Source organism: Acanthisitta chloris, unplaced genomic scaffold (assembly GCF_000695815.1).
Source record: "Acanthisitta chloris isolate BGI_N310 unplaced genomic scaffold, ASM69581v1 scaffold1329, whole genome shotgun sequence".
NCBI lineage: Eukaryota > Metazoa > Chordata > Aves > Passeriformes > Acanthisittidae > Acanthisitta > Acanthisitta chloris.
The window spans coordinates 136,568-156,556 of record NW_008692882.1 but is presented as its reverse complement, the minus strand read 5'-3'; the positions used below and the strand labels follow the sequence as shown (position 1 = coordinate 156,556).

The 19,989-nt window shown below is 35.9% G+C and overlaps 1 protein-coding gene across 1 annotated transcript in view; it reads left to right on the top strand.

The window, feature by feature from the left end:
• The window catches only part of ADGB (androglobin), a 90,991-nt gene that overhangs the window by 61,631 nt on the left and 9,371 nt on the right, over positions 1-19,989 (top strand). The window contains exons 22-28 of the mRNA XM_009082824.1: positions 1,347-1,440; positions 4,039-4,173; positions 4,938-5,091; positions 9,286-9,473; positions 10,937-11,121; positions 13,749-13,945; positions 14,957-15,068. Coding sequence (XP_009081072.1) covers positions 1,347-1,440; positions 4,039-4,173; positions 4,938-5,091; positions 9,286-9,473; positions 10,937-11,121; positions 13,749-13,945; positions 14,957-15,068 — 1,065 coding nt within the window. The remainder of the gene's footprint in view (positions 1-1,346; positions 1,441-4,038; positions 4,174-4,937; positions 5,092-9,285; positions 9,474-10,936; positions 11,122-13,748; positions 13,946-14,956; positions 15,069-19,989) is intronic.

Below are 19,989 nucleotides of genomic sequence, written 5' to 3'. Positions count from 1 at the left end.
AGCAGGACTCTTACACAGAGAGTTAGATCCCAGTGATTCCTTTTGGCCTCACAGTATGGGTATGCCTGAGGATCATGACAAAGAAAACTGCTCCATTGTAAGATACACATTCCCTCTTTAGTAAGTCATTGCCATTCTGCTGGAAGCTCCTTCTTGAATTACGATTATTGCTGGGGTTCTTCCAGCTATATATTTAAATGTACCAGATGGTCAGTTTGAACTACCTTTTGTTCCTTTGTCTTCTCATCAGTAAATCTGGTGCTGCCTCTCTTCCTATCACTTGTAGCCCAGTCTTGCTTAATCTTTCTTACTAAGTAGCTTAGTGCTCTTTTATATTTGTTTTTGAAGTGCTATGTAAATTAGAAGTTTCCATAAACTTTCACTAGTAAATTCCCACAAATCCCAGAGCCCAGAAGCTGTTCTTCTGAAGTTTAGATTTTAGATTTTTATCATCCAAACACTATATGAGTTTCCCAGCTCTTTTCCCTCTTTTCCTCACTTGTCTTTATTGTCTTTCTTAAATTCGTCTGATCTGTTACCTTTTGTTGCCTAATACTATCTTTGCAGTCCTATACTGTGGGGTTTTTTTTTCCAGTCGTACTATAATTCTCTTTTACCTCCAATATCTATAGTTTTTTCTCTCCTGTTTGTCATTACAGTAAAGTGTTATTATTCTCCCTCCTCTTTTCTTTTTTTAGTCTTCCTCCTCCATTTCTCCTCCAAATATTCTAGAATTCTATGGTTTCTGTCACTAATTACTTAAGAAATAAAGGAGGATTTCATCTAACTTTTGACCTGACAACAGGTCTAAACTAGTTGCTCAGTCTTCACTTGTATCTTGTGGACAGAAGTAGACACCTTGGCATGACAACACATCCTGTCATCTGACAGACAGTGAACATGAGTGGGATTAATTACCTGCGGGAGCTGCCCGATTATTTTCTTTTTAGCTACACAGATAGCATAAGCACATCCCTAGCTCTTTCTAGTATCTTGAAATGAAAGCTGCTGGGAGCTAAAGAGCCTAATATCTGAGGACAGAGATCACCACATATCACTACAATGTGTTACAGTGGAAAAACTGTAAATCAGAGAAAATATCGATCACATCATTTTTGCAGTTCTAGAAGTGCCGAAAAGTACAAAGGTGATGGTGAATGGAATATCCTCTGTCAAAGGAGAACTCAGTTTTCAGCTCAGCGAGACCTCTGTAAAACTCCAAATAAAAAGCAGTGTTTCATAAGGCAATTTACTTGTGCGAGTGGCATTTTTAAAAGTATTTGGCAGGTGTAAATTTAGAACAATACAAAAGTTAGGTGTTATATTTTCTATTTTATTATTTCCAGGTACTAAAGAAAACACTTATGTCAAAGAAACCTTGAAAAAATTGTGGACTGCGATTGAGTTAAATTTTGAACAGTTTGCTGTAATGTTGTTAAGGTAATCATGCAATAGATCACACTATTTTATTGCAGGCAGTAACATAGAATTGTCATAAATTGCTAGTTCACAAACTAAACATGGTAAGAGCATTATTAGTTTTAAAATTACAAAACCCTGTTGGAAGGAATGAGATGTTTTTAGTGAAGATATGCTGTGCTTTATTCTGTGTACCCTACATGAGTAAAATCTAATTTTTAGATATATGTTACCTTTTTTCTACATCTGAGCTAGGATATTAAATTTTTCCTCTATTTATTTTTTTAGTACCCTGTAGGCTGCTTTATAAGTATAGATCTGATACTGATTCCTTAGTTAAGCAGGATTTCATTTAAAGAAACTTGTTGATTCATGCTATCTGTTAAGGAATCCTGGCTGACATTAGGAAGGGGGTAGCTATACTGTTTAATTGTGCCACAGTTTATTATATCATCAGAGGACTTGTTTGTTGCACTTGCTTGAAGCAAAGTAGACATATTTCTAGGTAGATTGTTCCCCTGGTGTTTTATTACAGCTTTTGCAAAGACAGCTATTCTAATTTCAGCGGTGTTCATTAAGTCATTTGCAAGCATGACACTCTTTGGGGGTCACAGATTTCCTTTAAGTCCTTCAAATATTTCTCTGCAAGAATTCACACAACTAATCTAGCAGTAGTTCTTCCAGGAGTCAGAAGTGCAAACTGGCAATAATTACTGTCTGTGGGTATAAATCCTCACTCCTTATAACCATAATACTGGTTATAAGCAACACTCATATCAGGTACAGTTTTATTTCACTTTTTAGTGTTTCTAATCCTGTAAAACCTTTGTATGTTGATGGGATCAGGACTTTGCAACCACAGCATTGTTCCAAATATTAGACTTCCATTTTAGATTTGCAGCATCTCTAAATCAGCAAAGATCAGAGGCAGATTGTAGTCTACCTTCAGACTTCTAAAACTTATGGGCCTGGTTCATAGTCATTGTCTTGGGAGATACATTTAAATGTTTAAGTCGTGCTAATGTACTTATGTTTAATTTTTTTTTAATGGCTGACAGACTTGCATTTAATATAACAAGCTACCACCTTGGCCAATAAGTAACATGCAGGAATTTTGGAAGTTCACTATTAGGGTAAAGGTTTTGCCATTCTTTAGCCCCAGATTTACTGAAGGCCAGAAGCAGTACCATTTTATGATGCAAAGACTGGGTTAGAATGCCTTAAAACCTGTCAATTTGTGCTACAGTTGCCACCTGTTTCTCATTCTACATCCTCATTTAGGTTACTCCCTACTATCATTTTCAATGTTAAAAATGTGAGTTTTCTGAGGAGCTTTTTCTGTCTGTGTGCGTGTGTGCTGTGTAACAGTGGTGGAAGGAACCTTTGGAAAGCTTCATGGAGTACGATTTCAAACTGTTCTGGTTTAAATTACTTCCAGCAATATTAGCATCCACTCTGTGACTCACCTTAGTTACATGTCAAGGTCAGCTATTATCATTGCTAAAAGCATGAATGTGGAGATTGCTTCTACAACTCTGATTACTATGTAGGAATAACAGAACAACAGAGTAGCATTGCCCAAATCTTGTGGGTAAAACTTTTGCAGTTGAACACATTCACATTGAACACAGAAGAAAGCTATCACCAAAAATGGATGTTGAGAGGTTTCTTTAGAAGAGGTTTTCTTTATGTAAGCCATATGAACCAAACTTTGAACAATTAAAAGATAGCAAAAAAGATATATTGCTCCCTTACTGCAGAAGGGAGGTAGGTGAAGAATGATGCATGACAGAGTGGCAGGGAGCAGGATAACCTTTCTATCACCTCTACATAGGCATATTTTCACTCATAATCTTCATAAAAATCCTTGGAAGGACACAAAAGATGGAGTGAGACCAGTTATCTTTTTTCTGCCCTTCACTCAACAACCTGTTCACATAACACTGAATTTTGTATGCTGGTCTTCACATTACTTTGTTCAGAGAAACACTGTTCTTTGATACTGCATATGATAAATAAAAATCCATAATGTCAGGTGCCAGTGAGGTTAGCTGTAGTTTTTCAGGACTGCCTAACACCGTGAGCTTATTTGCCTTACATATGACATCTGAATTTACAGTTTTGGGTTCCTTCCCATGTAAAAGGAATGTCTTTAATCCAAGTTTAAGTTAATTTTGTATTGCTTTTATTCCTTTCTTGTTCAAAAAAGTTTCAAAATTAAAATCAAGATCTTTTTTATTCTCCTAATGATGCAACAGCTTTAAGATGACAGCTTAATATAAAGAAAGGGAAGTTATGCTAAATGATATTTATTTAAAAAAAATAAAAAAGGTAAAATTTTGTGTAAGCCATAACATTTTGGGCTATTAGAATCAGTTGTAGTCATGGATAGATTGATGGATAGAAATATGCGTATGGATTTGCCATTAGCTCTAAGGGAGCTTGTCTCTACATGGGCGTTTTTTGAGAGTGAATAGCTACTGGAGAAACATTAGTAACACATTTTATATCGTTTTACATTCATGTACAAAGCAGTGTTCATAATTGGCCTAAATAAAATTCAGAATATGTGTGCCCTCCTGATTAGATTTAATACTTGTCTTGTTTTCTGCTTTCCAGAGAAATGTTTAAAAGAAACTGTAAGTCAGTTGAAATGTTTCCTTGTCATGAAGACGAATGGTGTAAGATGTCTTTTGTTGACTATGCTGTAACATATACTGATCAGCCACCAAATTCGTGGTTTGTGGTTTTTAGGTGAGTTTCATACAGCCCTATATAACTGTTATGGAGAATTAGTATGATACACCATGGTTTTTCACTAACCAGCTTTAAAAGCATGTTTTCTCTGTCTCCTTTCCTTAAATTCTGATGTGTACTTGTCCTGGTTTAGGCTGGAAAAGAGTTCATTTTCTTCTTCATTTTTTCTTCATTTTCTTCTTAGTAGCTGCTACAGTGTGTTTGGACTTAGTATGAGAATAATTCTGATACCACACTGGTGTTTTGGTTGTTGCTGAGCAGTGCAGGGACTCAAGGACTTTTCAGTGTCTCACGCTCTGCCAGTGCAGTGCACAAAAAACTGGGAGGGAGCATGGTCAGGAGAGCTGCCCTGAACTGGTCAAAGGGATGTCCCATACCACAGAACATCATGCTCAGTATATAACCTGGGGGGAATTACCTGGAAGTGGGCTGGCCATCAGTCACTGTGTGGTGAGCAATTGTATTGTGCATCATTTGTTTCTCTTGGGTTCTGTTACTCTCTCTCCCTCTACTTATCATTACAATTATTAATATTATTAGCATATTGATTGCTATATTTTGTTTCAATTATTAAATTGTTCTTAACACATGGCATTCACCTTTTCTTTCTAATTCTCCTCCTCAGAGTTAGGGGAGTGAGTAAGCCGCTCCCTGGTGTTTAATCACTGGCTGGGGTTAAACCATGGCAATAATTTTACTTTGTGCTACACAAATCTTTTTATTTGTGAAAATAATTTTGATATAATTTGTATATTTTTTAGAGAAATATTAATTGTTCCAGAAGACATGCTTATAGTGACAAAGGTGTATACCACTATCCCTGCCTGTAGACTTCATATTGTTGATAATGACACCCTGGAGGAAATGCCACATGTCTTTTTCAAAGAGGCACCTCATGTTTATCCCCAAAATAAGGTAAATGCAAAGAGTTGTTGTGAAAAGTCTTAGTTATTTTTTATGCATTTATTTATTAGCAAGTTTGAACAGAGACTATCACTGATCTTCTGTGCTAAACCTTTCATAGTGAGGGAATAGCCTTAATTTTCTTTGATATTTTTTGCTGTTGCTAAATGCAGAAATATCATCCAGTTTGCCTGTGCTGTGCTACTCAGCGGCAATATGGTTGCTGCCGATGGAGTTTGAATAGCCTTTTCTAAGTCATGTTTACAATAATTAAATTAGGATGCATCTTCAAGTGCTAATGATGATTGCAGCATTGATGCCAAATGCAGCTTTAGACATGCTCCCCCTCAAGTCCTACATGTTACTTCAGAAGCATTCATGTAAATTGCTTCTAAAGAAGATAACTATATTGTAAAGCAATTTTTAGTTTTGCATGCTCCTGCCTTTTGACCTTTGGGCTAAAGAAGGCACTCTGCTCAGTCTTTCCTTACAAGTTATATGTTCAACACTCTTGATTACTCTCTTCTCTGGACTCTTTCCAACTGTTTGGGCTTTTTCTTATTTATCATGCATAACACTGGGCACTGTAAACTTTGAATCAATGTTTAACTTGTGGCCATACAGATGGTGAGTAAGAAATGATAAGTTTATATCTTGTGGACTTCTGCTTATATATCCAACTGTGACCCTTGCACTATTTTGCACTGCTGTTGTTGATTCATGTACTTCTTATCCCTAGGTGCTTTCCTGAAGAACTGAATCCTGTACTTTATTATTCTGAGTAAATATAGGTTTTTATTATTAAATGTGGTTAATACCAGTAAAGAATGATTTTAAGAGTATTAAAGCAGATTTGTGCGGGTATGCTATATATTTCTACTTGTTCTTATTACATTTCTCTCCATTCTCTTCACTGCTCTTGAGCTCCTCAGTAAGAATATAACCTTATACTCTACTATTTAGTTCGTTTCTGTCCTATTTGTAAATAGTTCATTAATGTTTTGGTGGATCTGCACATGCTATTGAAAGCTCTATTGATGTTTTGACAACACATTTTGCAATTGCTAAACACAGAATACAGCGGTATTATTTTAATCTGGCTGTTATCTTTATAACAGTATTTTGTAAAAAAGAGTCAACAATGTAATACATTGAGCAAGAAATTATACAGTATGCCTGAATTCATAAATGTCAGTATTATTATAGAAAATCTCCTTTTAAAAAAAAATAAAATAAAATACACCTACCAGTTACTTGTTCTGCTTCAAAACTATGACTCAGCAATTTACAGCAGAGCTAAAAAGAAATCCTGTCAACAGATTCTGTTACTCTGCTGCAGAGACCCTCCTGGAACACATTAAAGTTCATCTCAGAATGACTGACAATAGGGATAAAATCTGCACACTAGCAACAAAGTCTGCCTTCTTTCTGCAGACATTACAGTCTAGATAGAAACTGGTTATGTGTTTTGTATTATTTGGATTTTCTTTGCGTTTGCATTAAATTTCCTTCTTTTGTGTTTGGGGTTTTTTTTATACTGATGGATATAGTTGATTTTGGTTTTGGTTTGGGTTGTTTGGAGTTTTATCAATTCTACTTTCTTTATTACTCATGAGTCGAACAGATCATAGAAAAGGATGGAGATAAGCATTCAAGCTTCAGCCGACCTACATAGATAAGAGTTTAAGAAATCATCACTTACAACATATTTAGTCTAGAAAGTAGAAGTCTGTTAGAGCAAGGACACTGTTCAGTTATTTGTCTTGGCTAGTCATAGAAGGACATAAAGAAATCATCTTACTTTGCCAAAAAAAGTTAGTTTAGGTGGTATATTATAAAACAATCCTTCTGATTCTAGAGACAATGAATTGTAACAAGATATCTAAGTAGGTAATGGAAACCTCTCAACGATTTTTTAAGAAAGAGACATAAATCTGATGGGGTTGTCTAGATCTATTTCCTTATTTCTCAGTAATGACTGATGATGACTTGGTATTCCTACCAGCTGCAAAATTCAATTATTGTGCTTTCTAATTGCTCATAGTATTCAGAAAGTGCTCACTCAAACAGTTTTTTGGTCTTAAGTCTAAATTTTCTGCGTATTTGTAGTGAATGTTAAGACTGTATAACCTTATCTTTATAAATAGGTATACACTAGAAAGTGTTTTTCTCATGCACCCTATGCTATCAGAAAGCACTTGATTATCTGGCTCAATCCTTCTCAGTTTCCAAGAGTGCTTGTTAAGAACAGGGGGCTCTGTAACTATATGCTTAACTAGATATTTTAATACGTGAGTTCTCATGAATCATAACTTTGAGTGGTTGCTATTACCTTGGGATGATTAAAGGCTGTAAAGTGCCTAACAGTTACAATCACACAAATTGGAATCATGAATCATTTATTTTACTTTCATTCTAAATATTCAATACTCCTGAAGTGATAGCTCTGCATTGTTGGAAAGTCCTGAAATCACAACCCTATTATAAGGATTTTTCAACAAAGCTTTTTGGCTGGTGAATACTGATTTCTTTAACTGAAATTTAGCAGAGGACGGACAGAGATAAAACCTTTCAAAGAATTTTCATCCAGACTATTTCTTGGGTGGAACATAAAATTTTAATGTTAGAAATAATGAGTTAGTAGGGCTAGCTCAGAGAATACGAAGTAGGGACTTAATTCTGAGTCCCTCTGCAATGTTACAACTGGCCATTTCACTCCTTATATCCCTTTTTCCTGCCCCTGCCTTTCAAGTAATCACATTCATATTGCCTTCTTTTTTTTACAAATACAAATTAATCATATTTTGAAACTTTTAAAGTTATATTCTGGGTTTTCATATTCCTCTTCTCAGGATTCATAAAGAGCACATAAATCTGCACCAGGCTTGTTCATTGTAGGTTGTATTATTTATTTATTTTGTACTTCAATTTTCTAATAGAATCACACAATCATAGAATTTAAGGGTTGGAATGGACCTTACAGATCATCTAGTCCCTACCCCCCCTGCCATGGGCAGGGACACCTCCCCACTAGATCAGGTGGCTCAAGACCTCATCCAGCCTGATCTTAAACACTGCCAGGGTTGGAGCAGCCACCGCATCCCTGGGGAACCTGTGCCAGTGTCTCACCATCCTTAGAGTAAAAAGCCTTTTCCTCACATCTAACCTAGACTTTCCCTCCTTCAGTTTGAACCCATTACCCCTTGTCTTATCATTCTAGTTCTTAATAAAGAGTCCCTCTCCGGCTCCCCTGTAGCCCCTTCAGATACTGAAAAGTTGCCATGAGGTCTCCACACAGTCTTCTCTTCTCCAGGCTGAACAGCCCCAGCTTCCTCAGCCTGTCTTCATAGGAGAAATGCTCCAGTCCTCTTACCAACTTTGTGGCCTCCTCTGGTCTTGCTCCAACAGTTCCATGTCCTTCTTATGTTGAGAGCACCAGAACTGCACACAGTATTCCAGATGGGGTCTCACGGGAGCAGAGGAGAAGAATCACCTCTTTTGACCTGCTAGTCACACTCCTTTTGATGTAGCCCAGGATTCCATTGGCTTTCTGGGCTGCTAGTGCACACTGCAGCTCATGGTGAGCTTCTCATCCACTGTCACTCCCAAGTCTTTCTCCTCACTGCTGGTTTCAATTACTTCCCCATCCAGCCTGTAGGTGTGCCTGGAATTGCCATGGCCTAGATAGAGGACTATAAATATTTTTTCTTAAATCAACATCTTCATAAAAATTAGATTAATATTGTGGCATTTCATGCTGTATTTGCAATGCCATTATTAAAAGTAGGGACTATATTAATTCAATCTCAGATTTGAAGGCAGAAGTAATCTGATCTCTAAATTTCCATGTAGCAAACTTGTCCAACCACACTTCACACCAAAAGCATGAAGGGGTATTATAAATCATCAAATAATTTGGTTAGAAAGTGACCTCAGGACTTTGATTGTATCTGCCCCTAAAAATACCCGCCAGCTCTGAAGTTAGTTGAAATTGGATTTGACTTGCTATGTAACTTTTTGCCAAATATAAATTGCGGTAAGAGATGCTTCAGAAATTAGACTAGAATGAAATGGTAAGATTATTGCTCATGAAGGACATCTTATATTAACAAGCGTAACGTGGACAAAAAGTGTGTTGCATGTAGTCATCGAGTGCATTTTGAGTAGTGTATTGCCCAGTAAAAATGACTTGGTTTCCCCCTTCAGAAAGGATACACTTTTATGGCTGAAGCACATACTGGTGACCTACCTGTGGCAGCTGGAAGATGGAAGCTCAGGTTCATCAGTTCTCATAGTCCACTTCCATTGCTCTCTCGCGAGGCTGCAACAAATGTCTTTTCCACTAAACAATTTAAAGAATATTACATACCCAATGACAAGCATGTAATGTTCAGGTAAATATTGAGAGAAGAATGATTTAATTCTGGTTTTTATATGGGTTATCCCTGGCAGAAAGGTATGTTCTTTTCTCTTTCTTAAAAGAGAGTACTGAGGCAAATAGCTGAATTTTATGGGCCGTCAAATTTAACATTTGATTTGAAATCATAACAATATTTTGCATCTCTGTAAACACAATCTTATCCATATGCCAATTACTGAAATTCTGTAGTACTTTTGGGGATCAAATATGCATTAAAATTGATATTTTGCAGGTGGGGAGGAGAAGCTTGAGGTCTCTTTTCAGTTATTCAGATAAAGCTTAAAAAAATACAGTAATACAACAGTTTCTTTCCTGATATATCAGACTAATTTCCTTTTTGCAGTGTTGGCAGAAAAATTTATATACATTTTATTTTAGCATGTTGACTCTTTTAGGAGAACATATTTAATAAAAATGTGATTATTTAGTTTTTATTGATCCTTTTTCATTGATTAAGGTTTATTAAGATCAGTTGATTCTGGCTGAGTTCAGAAGTGAGCCTTACTAAATCACTACACTGAAGATTTTGCACAAAGGACTACACAGTGCACTAAAACAGGCCCTGTGCTTAGAGCTGATTACATGTGTATGTTTTGAAGATTAATTCTAGAACATTTTACCTTGACTCCTGAAAGTTTGAATCAATACTTCAAACCAATGGATCGTTCTGAGATAGAGGGCTATTCAACAGAAGGAATTAGTTTCACTATAACTGAAGAAAGCATGTCATGGAAGCAACAAATGCAGTTAAATTCTGTAAACTATCTTTTTCTCAATGATTTTTTTTATTTTCTCCTCTTTGATGTTACCAATCTTTAAAAGATTTTAGTTTTAAACAGTTGTATTTTTTTGGCTCCAAATATGCTGAAGACAGGGTGATGGAGTTTTTGTGTATTGTCACTTGTTTGCTTCTTTGGTGAGATTAGTCTAACATTTTGAATCTATGGACAAAAGCAAATAATATATAAAGTTATGAGTCTCAACAGAACAATTATTTAAATTTTGTCCTCAGGCTCTTAATTCTACATTCTTTTAATGCCACAGTCTTTTAAGAGGACCAGAGAAGCGGCTGCTATCAAAGGAGATAGCCCTACCCTTTTGAAAGCAAATATTTCTTTTTTTTCTGATTACTTTTGAAATAATACAGTTCCTTAATCTGGCTAACCATGTGATTCAATAAATAGTAGTACAGCAGGAGGGAAAATGTATATTGGGATGTTTGATAAGGCAGTGAAAAAATTAAATTGCAGGCAGCACTTTGTGAATTCACTGCACTAAACTTCACTGCAGAAAGCTTAGCTCACCAGATTGCAGGAAAAGAGTTGGCTACAAATGCAATTTTAAGCATTCGCTTCCAGTTTGGCGCAACATTTAGGTACTTTCCAAAAAAAAAGAATGATCTGGTTATATTGCTATAATTTTTTTCTTCCTCTTTAGGTATTTAGTAAAAGTCACAGCATCACATATTGCTACAGTGCAGGTACAAACCTCTAAATCAGATGTATTCATTAAACTACAAGTCCTAGATAATGAGGAAGAAATTGTGAGTGTCACTGGAAAGGGCCATGCAGTCATCTCTGCTTTTAATTTCTTGAGTAATAAAACAATTTTGAGTTCCCATGGTAAGTATTGTATTCTGTATTTAATAATTTTATTCACTGAAGGATATAAATTATTACAGTAACTTTAAGTAGTCACAAAAAATATTTTTCCTACTTTTTTTTCATAAATCCATAATTGCTTTGTGGTTGAATGAAATCAGTTACATTTTTGAGCAGTGACCAGCAGTCCTTGGTTCTCAGCAATGAGGAAAGTTACTGAAAGGTTTGATTGAAAGTGTCCAGACTTATTTTCCTCTTATGCCTTTTTTTCTTGTTTTATAACTGAGTGAAGAGCACATGCTTTATTGGTTTCTCATCCATCATATGAGCCCCAGAGTACTAGGCAAAAAACTCTTGAATAAACAATGTAGTATTTATATTTAAGAAAAAACTCTATTTTTTACTCTGCCTCTGCTACAACTTCACAATAATATTCATGGAAACCAGATACAATGAAGGAAGAGCTACTTACTCCAGACTTGCAGTTGCAATATAAGGCATAAATGCCTACTATGTTATTGTCAGTACTTTATCACAGCAACTTAAATACTGAGAAAAATTTATACCTCGTGGGAACATTTGAATGTAAACAAAATCTCATTTGTAACATATTTATTCAAAACACCTTATGTATTTTTCTCAGTTGAATCTGAGTTTATTTGCTCAAAGTTTGGTTTATTTCTTTATTTATTTTATTATATTGCCATTCATTACATTGCAGTTTTGTCAACTCAGCTCTTGTTAAACGTGAGAACCAGTGTGTGTGTTCAAAGGTCACCTCTCATACGTATTTTCTTTGAGGTTAGTGATTGTACCTAAGAAAAATCCAGCTGGCATCAGTTAAATCTGACTTTCTGTGGTCCATCAAACTAAAATTCTGAATCTACTGTATGCCCAAGCCTAACAGCATATAAATACTAGGAGAAGAGGCAAGGAAGCAAAGAAAATGAAGCAAACCTTTCAGTGACAAGACAAGAGGCAATGGGCACAAACTGAAATATAGAAAATACAATTTAAGCATTAGAAAAGCTGATTTGGAGTGGGCTGTTGTTTGGTTTGGGTTTGTTTGTTTGTTTGTTTCATTTTTACTCTCAGGATGTCAAACATTGGAACAGGTTGTCCAGAGCCTTTTTGGAGATTTCATCCTTGGAGATAATCAAAACCCAACTGGATATGGCTGTGAGCAACATCCCCTAACTGACCCTGCTTTTAGCAGTAGGATTGAACTAAATGGTCTTTAGAGGTGTCTTCCAGCCACTGCTAGGACGACTCAGCTGCCTGTGGTCCTGTGATATCAGTTAGGAGTTAAGGCTTATGTTTTGGTTTGTTTGGGTTTTTTTCCCTAGTGATACACGAAGAGTCCAGTTTCCTTGGATGTGCTGTCCCACTAAGGAAGTATGACAACTGGACTTAATAGAGAGAGCCTTCAGCTTGAGATTTTTGCAATGCTCTGCCATCATACCCCTCTGATGTAGAGATAAAACTTCTGATGCACCCCAGAGGGCAGAGTTAGGTTATTCAGACATCTTCTTTCATGCTTCATTTCCAGGCTTTTTTCCTGTTTTCCATGCATCTTGCTTCTTAATCAAACTATTTCCATTTTATTCATATACTTTTCGGAATTATTCATTATATCTATGTCTTTCATTTTGAAAATTTATTCTTCATAAGATTTGCAAGTTTTGCTGTTGTCAAAAGTGTTAGGAAATTATGGCCTGTACAATAACAATATGGGAACAGTCAGAAACACTGATGCCAAGTTTAGCTGGAAATTTGTACAATTGACACTCAATGCAACAAGATTCATACTGTCGGTTTCTAGTTGTTCTCTAAAAAGGTGTTTTCACAGAATAGGAATAATACACTGCTATACCATCAGCACCAAACTTGTTAGTTAAGCAAGACACAGTCCTTACATTTGAGACTTATTCACTACCACACATGTTCTCACAGAATTGATCTCTGTGTTGCCAGAAGTACACTTAAGTGACATTATTGTGCAAGCATCACCAATAAAACATGACCCCCCTTGCCCACCCACGGCCTGTTAATTCATCTCAAATCACAGCTGTTCTATAAATGTCTTTTTACAGCTCTAAAACTACATTAAACCAATTGATTCTGAATATATTTACCTCTTCTGAGATGTAGCAGATGACTTGAACCTTGAACATTTGCTTGCCAATAAAGGAGTTACATATTGACACATTGGCAAGCACAACTTGTTTTGTTGATACAAGCACAGCAGTTCTGTAAGCACAGATGGGCAAGTGAATGCTCATAAATCATTTTATTTTGCACAGTAACAATCCTGTTGCAAAGTATCAAAATATCTTTCAGATATTTGGTTGAGTCTGGAAGCAAGGTAGGTAGGAGTTCTTTCTAGTCAGAGTATTGCTTAGGAAAACTGAGTATCTTTGTATGTAAAAATACAAAAGTAATTTGGTGTCACACCACCACCTGGTGACCATTGCTGGAACTATAACTTTGGGCTTTTATGTATGCATGATTTTAATTGGAACATAGTGAGTATAATAGAGCATGAGAAAATTGACTGCTAATTCCTTATCCTACATTCTGGGGGCATCTGTTTACCTTATACCAATAATTCATGGAATTTATGGGATTTCTTTTTTGTCATCTTGCAGCAAGCAAAGCACAGGTTATTCAAAGTAGTACAAAGAAGGAATCGGAAACTGAACGAGTAAAAAAAAGAAGTCATACTTCTTCAAAGGACAGCAAAGCTTCTTTCAAGCTAGGACTTGTACAAGAAGATCCACCTGTATTAGAAGAAGAACCTTTCCTCTTGGAAAACTTTCAAGATAGTGTTGGCAGTTCACAACAAGTAAGAGATTACAAATCATTTGGATTGGTAAAAAACCCAAACCAAACAAGAAACAATGAAGAGGTATTGCTAATTCTTCTGGTGCATGTCATATCCTGAGGCAAGAACAAAGAATTCAAAATAAAGATTGCTGGTAGCTTTTGAATGAGGCTATGGAGAAAGGATAATGTACATACATGAATGACTAAATAAGAAGGTGATATATTCTATTTTTAAATGTTCTTCATTTGACAAATCCAATTCAAGTATAGCATAACTTTCAACTAAGGGCCATAAACTACCAGAAATGAAGTTAAACTTCTGATGCTTCAATGTGAGCTTTCTTTGCAATATGATGTAAGAGAAGGTCATCTTTATTAATTTTCACAGGGAAATACCTATTTCCAGTCAGCTGAAAGCTTTAGTAACAGACACATAGTATCTGCTATTCAAGCCAAGTTTCTCAAAGAGTAATGTAAATAACATGGAGTTTTGTTGATGTCACCCAGTATTGGCTATTTTAGAAAAATAACATACATTTTCTAAAACAGTTCTTGTTTCTCTATGTCCAAGTGTTTCTCTGCTCTGATTTTGCTTAAAAATTAAGTTTAGTTGCAAAAAAATATTCAAACAAAATATCACCTCAGATTAATGCATTATTGAGTGCTAGTATTAGGGTTCAAAGACCTTTAGCAGGTCTTAAAATTGAAGACAAAAGTCTTTGTTTTAGTACATGGCATAAACAGGAAAGTTACATGGAAATCTTAATGGAATGTAGCTCCTTATTGTATAGGCCAGTTTAGTTTCACTTGATAAACACATGAGTGATTGTTTAATTTCACAGGAATTAAAATAAAATCTGTGGAATTAACACTAATTTTTTAAGCTTCTTGTGAATGCTGTTATGTGCAAGCTTGGAAATTAATTATGTGTTTTATTTGCTGAATTCAATAGCTGGCAGTTTACTAACCTGCAGACTTGAATGCTTACTGTAATTGTTATGACTTAAGCATGTTGGATTTTCTTTCACAGTCTCACAAATATATCATACAGGCATTGGTGTTGTACAATAGTTGGCCACTTACTGAGAGTCAGTTGCTGTTTGTTCAGGAACTGAAAGAAATGGAGAAAAATGAAATCAAAGGTAGGTTGACCTACATGTGTATGTAGTCAAATGCATCATGTTACTGATTTTTAAAAAAAATACATTTTTTTTCTTTTATTCACCGCTTGAGTGAAATAATTAGGCAACAAAGGTTTTTGTTCTGTGGTTCTTAGAAATGAAGTTTGATTGCACGAATATACATCTGCAGTTCACAAATTATAAAGAAATCGGAGAGTACACTGCAAAGCTTATCTGAGCTTCTTAGGGCTCAAGTACCTAGGGCTCTAGGTAGAGATCTGGAAAAGTTGTAGAAGTATGACTGTTCCTACAGTCAGAGAGACTGATGAAGTGTAATGTAAAGGGACAGTGCCCTGACAAAGTACATCCGAATATAGAAATTTCTGCTTAAACTACAGAAACATCCCTACTGATAATTTAAGAAAATGCACTGACAAGAGGGGAAAACCAGGCCTTGTTTGAGATACATATTTCTTCTGTACTGCTAGGAGAAGAATTTAGCAGGAGGAAAGACTAGGAAAGGTCTCAGGAAAGGGACAGAGAAATTACACAAACCTTTTTTTTTTTTCCAGCTTTCTCTTAGCATTTCTTGTTAAGGGACAGAAAACAACAAACCCGAGACATATTAAAAGCAGTTAGAATACTAGTCAGTATCCTATAAATTAGATAAATGTCTCATTTTTGCTTCTTCTGTTACCACTGGGGTTGACAGAATTATTTAGATCTTAATTATGTTAAAGTTGATGATGCTGGATCCAACAGCCCAAGAGAGATGAGGCTGCTGCCAGGTCCAACCATTAGTGAGGCTGAAGATGTAGTCCCAACAAGCACATGCACATAGATACACTTACACAGTGTATTAACAGCAGTATCTGGAGTGTTTACTATAGGTAGTTATTTTGGAGGAAAACCCAAACATTTAATTTTTTTTCTGATTGTGGACTAGTGCTAAATCAATTTGAAAACTGAGCTTTACCATTTAAAGCTGCCAGTACCAGTTGTCACACACACAATTCATATAATAGTAACCCTGGTGTGTAACCAACATTACCACGTGATTTTTCAGATATCTCCAGTGAGCCAGGTGGAAAATTCTGGCAACAAATTTTCCTATGTAGAGTATTGCTTTGTCATGTAAGACAACAGTGCCATCTGGAGTTTGTTTTGTATCAAAGCTAATTTATCATGGCAAAAGAATATTTCCACTTTGTATTAGCATTTACTAAAGTCTTTTAGACTTGTCTCCCCTTAAATGAAGACACATGCTAATATACTGTTGATTTTCACCAATATTATAAATATTTATTAGGAAAATATTTGAAGAAAGTAAGTTCTCTGGCATACAGATGCTATGATAATTTTGTATTTTGTATTTGTTGATGTTTGTTACTCTTTTCTTTCTTCAAAATCCTAATACTGCAGTTTGTAAGTATTTGTAAAAAGAACTTTTTTAACAAAAGTTATTTTTTGACTAACAGTCATATTTATTATATAGGAAATTTCATTAAATGTTTCCGTAAAGAGCATGTTGCACAAACAAAACATTAAAAAGACATTAACCAGGAAAACCTAAGTACACAGAAATTGGAAAGTGCCACACAGCTTATTATGTATACAGTCTTCATTTTTTCTCTCTTTTTCCTCTTCTTTTTTTCCCTTCCTTTGGGAACTGTTAATGGAGCGAGTCTTCAATGGAAAAAATGGTTTAAAGAAAGTGAGGTCTGGACCATAACTCTTGTGTAAAAGGGGAACAATTAGCAGGCAGTCTTGCAACTGCTAGTACCATTTTTAGTTGCTTGACTGTGTGAACAAAGTAATTTTAAGTTTCTTTCTGTACATAGGATTTTCAGCTATTGCTTTTTTGGGGGTCCTTGGGTTTATTTTTTTTGTAGTAAGATCATAAGTTTTATTGTGCAACTGTACAATCCTGAGCTGAATCATCATTGTACGCTGAATACTGACTGCAGCATGTTTTTTACATACTGCCTTAAGTTAACTCAAGAGTATAAGCTGTTGATGTGAGAAGTCTCTTGTCCAACTGGGGAGATACGGCGCCCAACCCAGGTAGTAGAGGTAGGTTTGAAAAGGCAGGACAGGCAATATCCTTTGGAATATTCCTTTTTATCCTCCAGATCTGGGGAAGTTTCTCCTGCAGGTTTTCTCTTCCCACAGGAGAACTTGCTGGCTCATGCCCGGGACAGGATTCCATAAGATGTTTAACAGGGTGTTCTATTTTCCCTCTTTATCTCTTTCCCAGCTTGTCTGTCAGTAGTGATTAACCACTTGCCTGGTGTTCAGTGAACAAACAGATCACTGAGGATGCATGATGGTGCTGCAGATCTCTAAGCCATGCTCTAACCCCACAGCTGCTAATGCAACCATATTGTTGGTTTGCTACTATCCTGGTGTATTTTTAGTGTAACTTTAGTGTCTGGGTGAGCCTGACTTTTGAAAGATTTTTGCCATTGCTTTCTGTTGTGAATCCTTCTGAGGGTCCAGTCAGAGACAGAAAAAGCAACATTTGAACTTCTTGATCTTTTCCTAACCAAATCCGAAAGTCTCTCATGGGATGACTAACAGTTTTTATTACCAGCTACTAGGCAATCCCACTAAATGCTCAGAGCCTATTCCAAATAGCAGGAGCATGATACCTTTTCAAAGAAAGCTTCAAAAGACTCATCTGTATTTTTAGCTATGAATAAAATAATTCTCTGTAATTTGAATTTCATAAATCAGGAGTAGATGTCTATCTTGCCTAAAAAATGGAATTGATGTATCTCAATCTGAAGTTAGGAGTTTCAGAATGGAAACATTTGGTGTAATTGTTTGTCATAGACAGGGCATCAGACTGGATGATCACTGTGGTCCTTTTTGGCATTAGACTGGATTTCCAAATAAATAATTGAAAAGCAGTAGAGAAGGTAATTTTAAGAGTTGCTGTCAGCTGTGTGTCATCACTGTCAGTCTGTGTGATGCCCAAACTTTTCTTGGTGCCATACAGATACAAACACTGCCACAGAGTTTGTGATGATAAGGTGTGAGCTGGAATGGTCTTTTGCTTTCTGTGTCATCTCCCTGCCTTTCTTCTTATCACATCCCACTTGCCTGACTTTGCCCTTCAAAAAGCCCTAAGGAACTGTTTGTATCTCCCCCTGAGTCAGAGTGGGCTGCCTGCTATAGTGCCAAACTGCAGCCAGTGCCTTGTCCAGGCTTATCTGGAGAATGTTCCCCAAACCAGGGATGCTTTGCTGAGGAAGGGGGAAAGACTGGGGGAACTTGGACAGTGCAGAGTACTGTTAGCTAGGAGAGCTCAACTGAATCCTGCCCAAAGCCTTCATATCTGGAGTTAAAGTAGGTTGCCTCATTCTAGCCCTGTCATTGCATGTGCTTGCTTATTATTTACTAACTTCTCAGGGTACACAATAAGTTCAGTACATCAAAATGTTAACATTCAGAGTCGTAAAATATTTATGGAAGCAAAACAAAGCTTGTGGTATCCCATGACATAGAAAGTCTTTGCCTGATATCATTTAGCTAACTACACTGAATGTCTTTTGAATGTTGGTGTAAACAATAAATAATTGATCTCTAAAAATTAATAATTTCCTGAATAATGCATGTACACCAGCCTGATTGATGGTGCTAATATGTTGTGATAATGTGAAATTAAATGGAAAGCCATTTATGTAATCATAACATAACTCCAAATAATGTCTTCACTGTTCACTTTATATTTGCATTTCCTCTGGAGCTGTTTTAGTGTAATTTTTGCTTTCATTCTTTAATGTATGCCTTTGTAGCATTTAACCAATTTAAGCTGAGCACTTTGGTGTCACTGTACATCTTTTAAGTAGCTTGAGGAGATAATAATATAATTTATACATAAATATATGTACAATGTATGATGCGATACATATATGTACATAGCATATAGTATATATTTGTATGCAGAGTTATATGTGTATTATAAATATGTTTTTATATATCTAATATTTACAATTCTATGTCTCTATATAACCTCAGCCATGACATTCTGAGCCAAAGCAGCAGCACAGTGCAGCACAGTGATTTGTCCTCAGTGGAAAGAAATTAGAAAAGCATATCATAGCATTAAGTGAAAGTTACCTTATTATTATCATCAAACCATGAAACAGTCACTCATACCCACTCTTTTTCTAAGAGAAATCCCCTGTTTTATTATACTGGCTAAATCTAGATTTTCAGCATTTGCCCCAGTGTTTCAAGCAATATGAAGGTGGAGGGAAAAGGAGATTTCAGGTTTTTAATCTTCCACATAGTGTTTTGGATTCATTCCAGGTTGTTTCAGTTGGCATGTTCCTTATGCTATGAAAGTTACATGCTACTACAGGCTTTATTTATTAATCTATTTTAACAAGAATATGACATGCAAAATGCCTTGTTAACAGCTTCCACCAGCTAAGACAGTGCAAAATAAATGTTGCAAATGTCAGTTATCAGTGTCTTTAATTCAAACATAGAGTATACACTTGTACTGATAAAATAATTAAACAAAAATGTTTGCAGTTCTGAAAATTATAATTTTGAGTTTCATAAATGTGCATCAAGTCTCTAGTATGTTTCTTTGCCTTAACTTCCTTGCATTTTTGGTGAGGTGTGTCTTCCTTTCTGTTCTTCACGCTCTCAGGACTTGAGACAGTGAGAACATTGACGTTACCTACTTTGAGCTTCTTACCTTACCTTGTGCATAACACTGACAGAGATTGTATGAGACCAAGGAAAGCAGGGAAAGAAAGGGATGTATGAGACTAAGGGAAGTAAGGAAAGTAAGAAAGTCAAGTAAGAGTCAGGCTCTGATTCTGAACATTGCAATCTTTATACTGACCCATACACAAGGCAACAATGCAGTGACAATGACAACAGGGACCATGGCAAATTCAGTTAAGCTGGGTAAAGTGCTGTT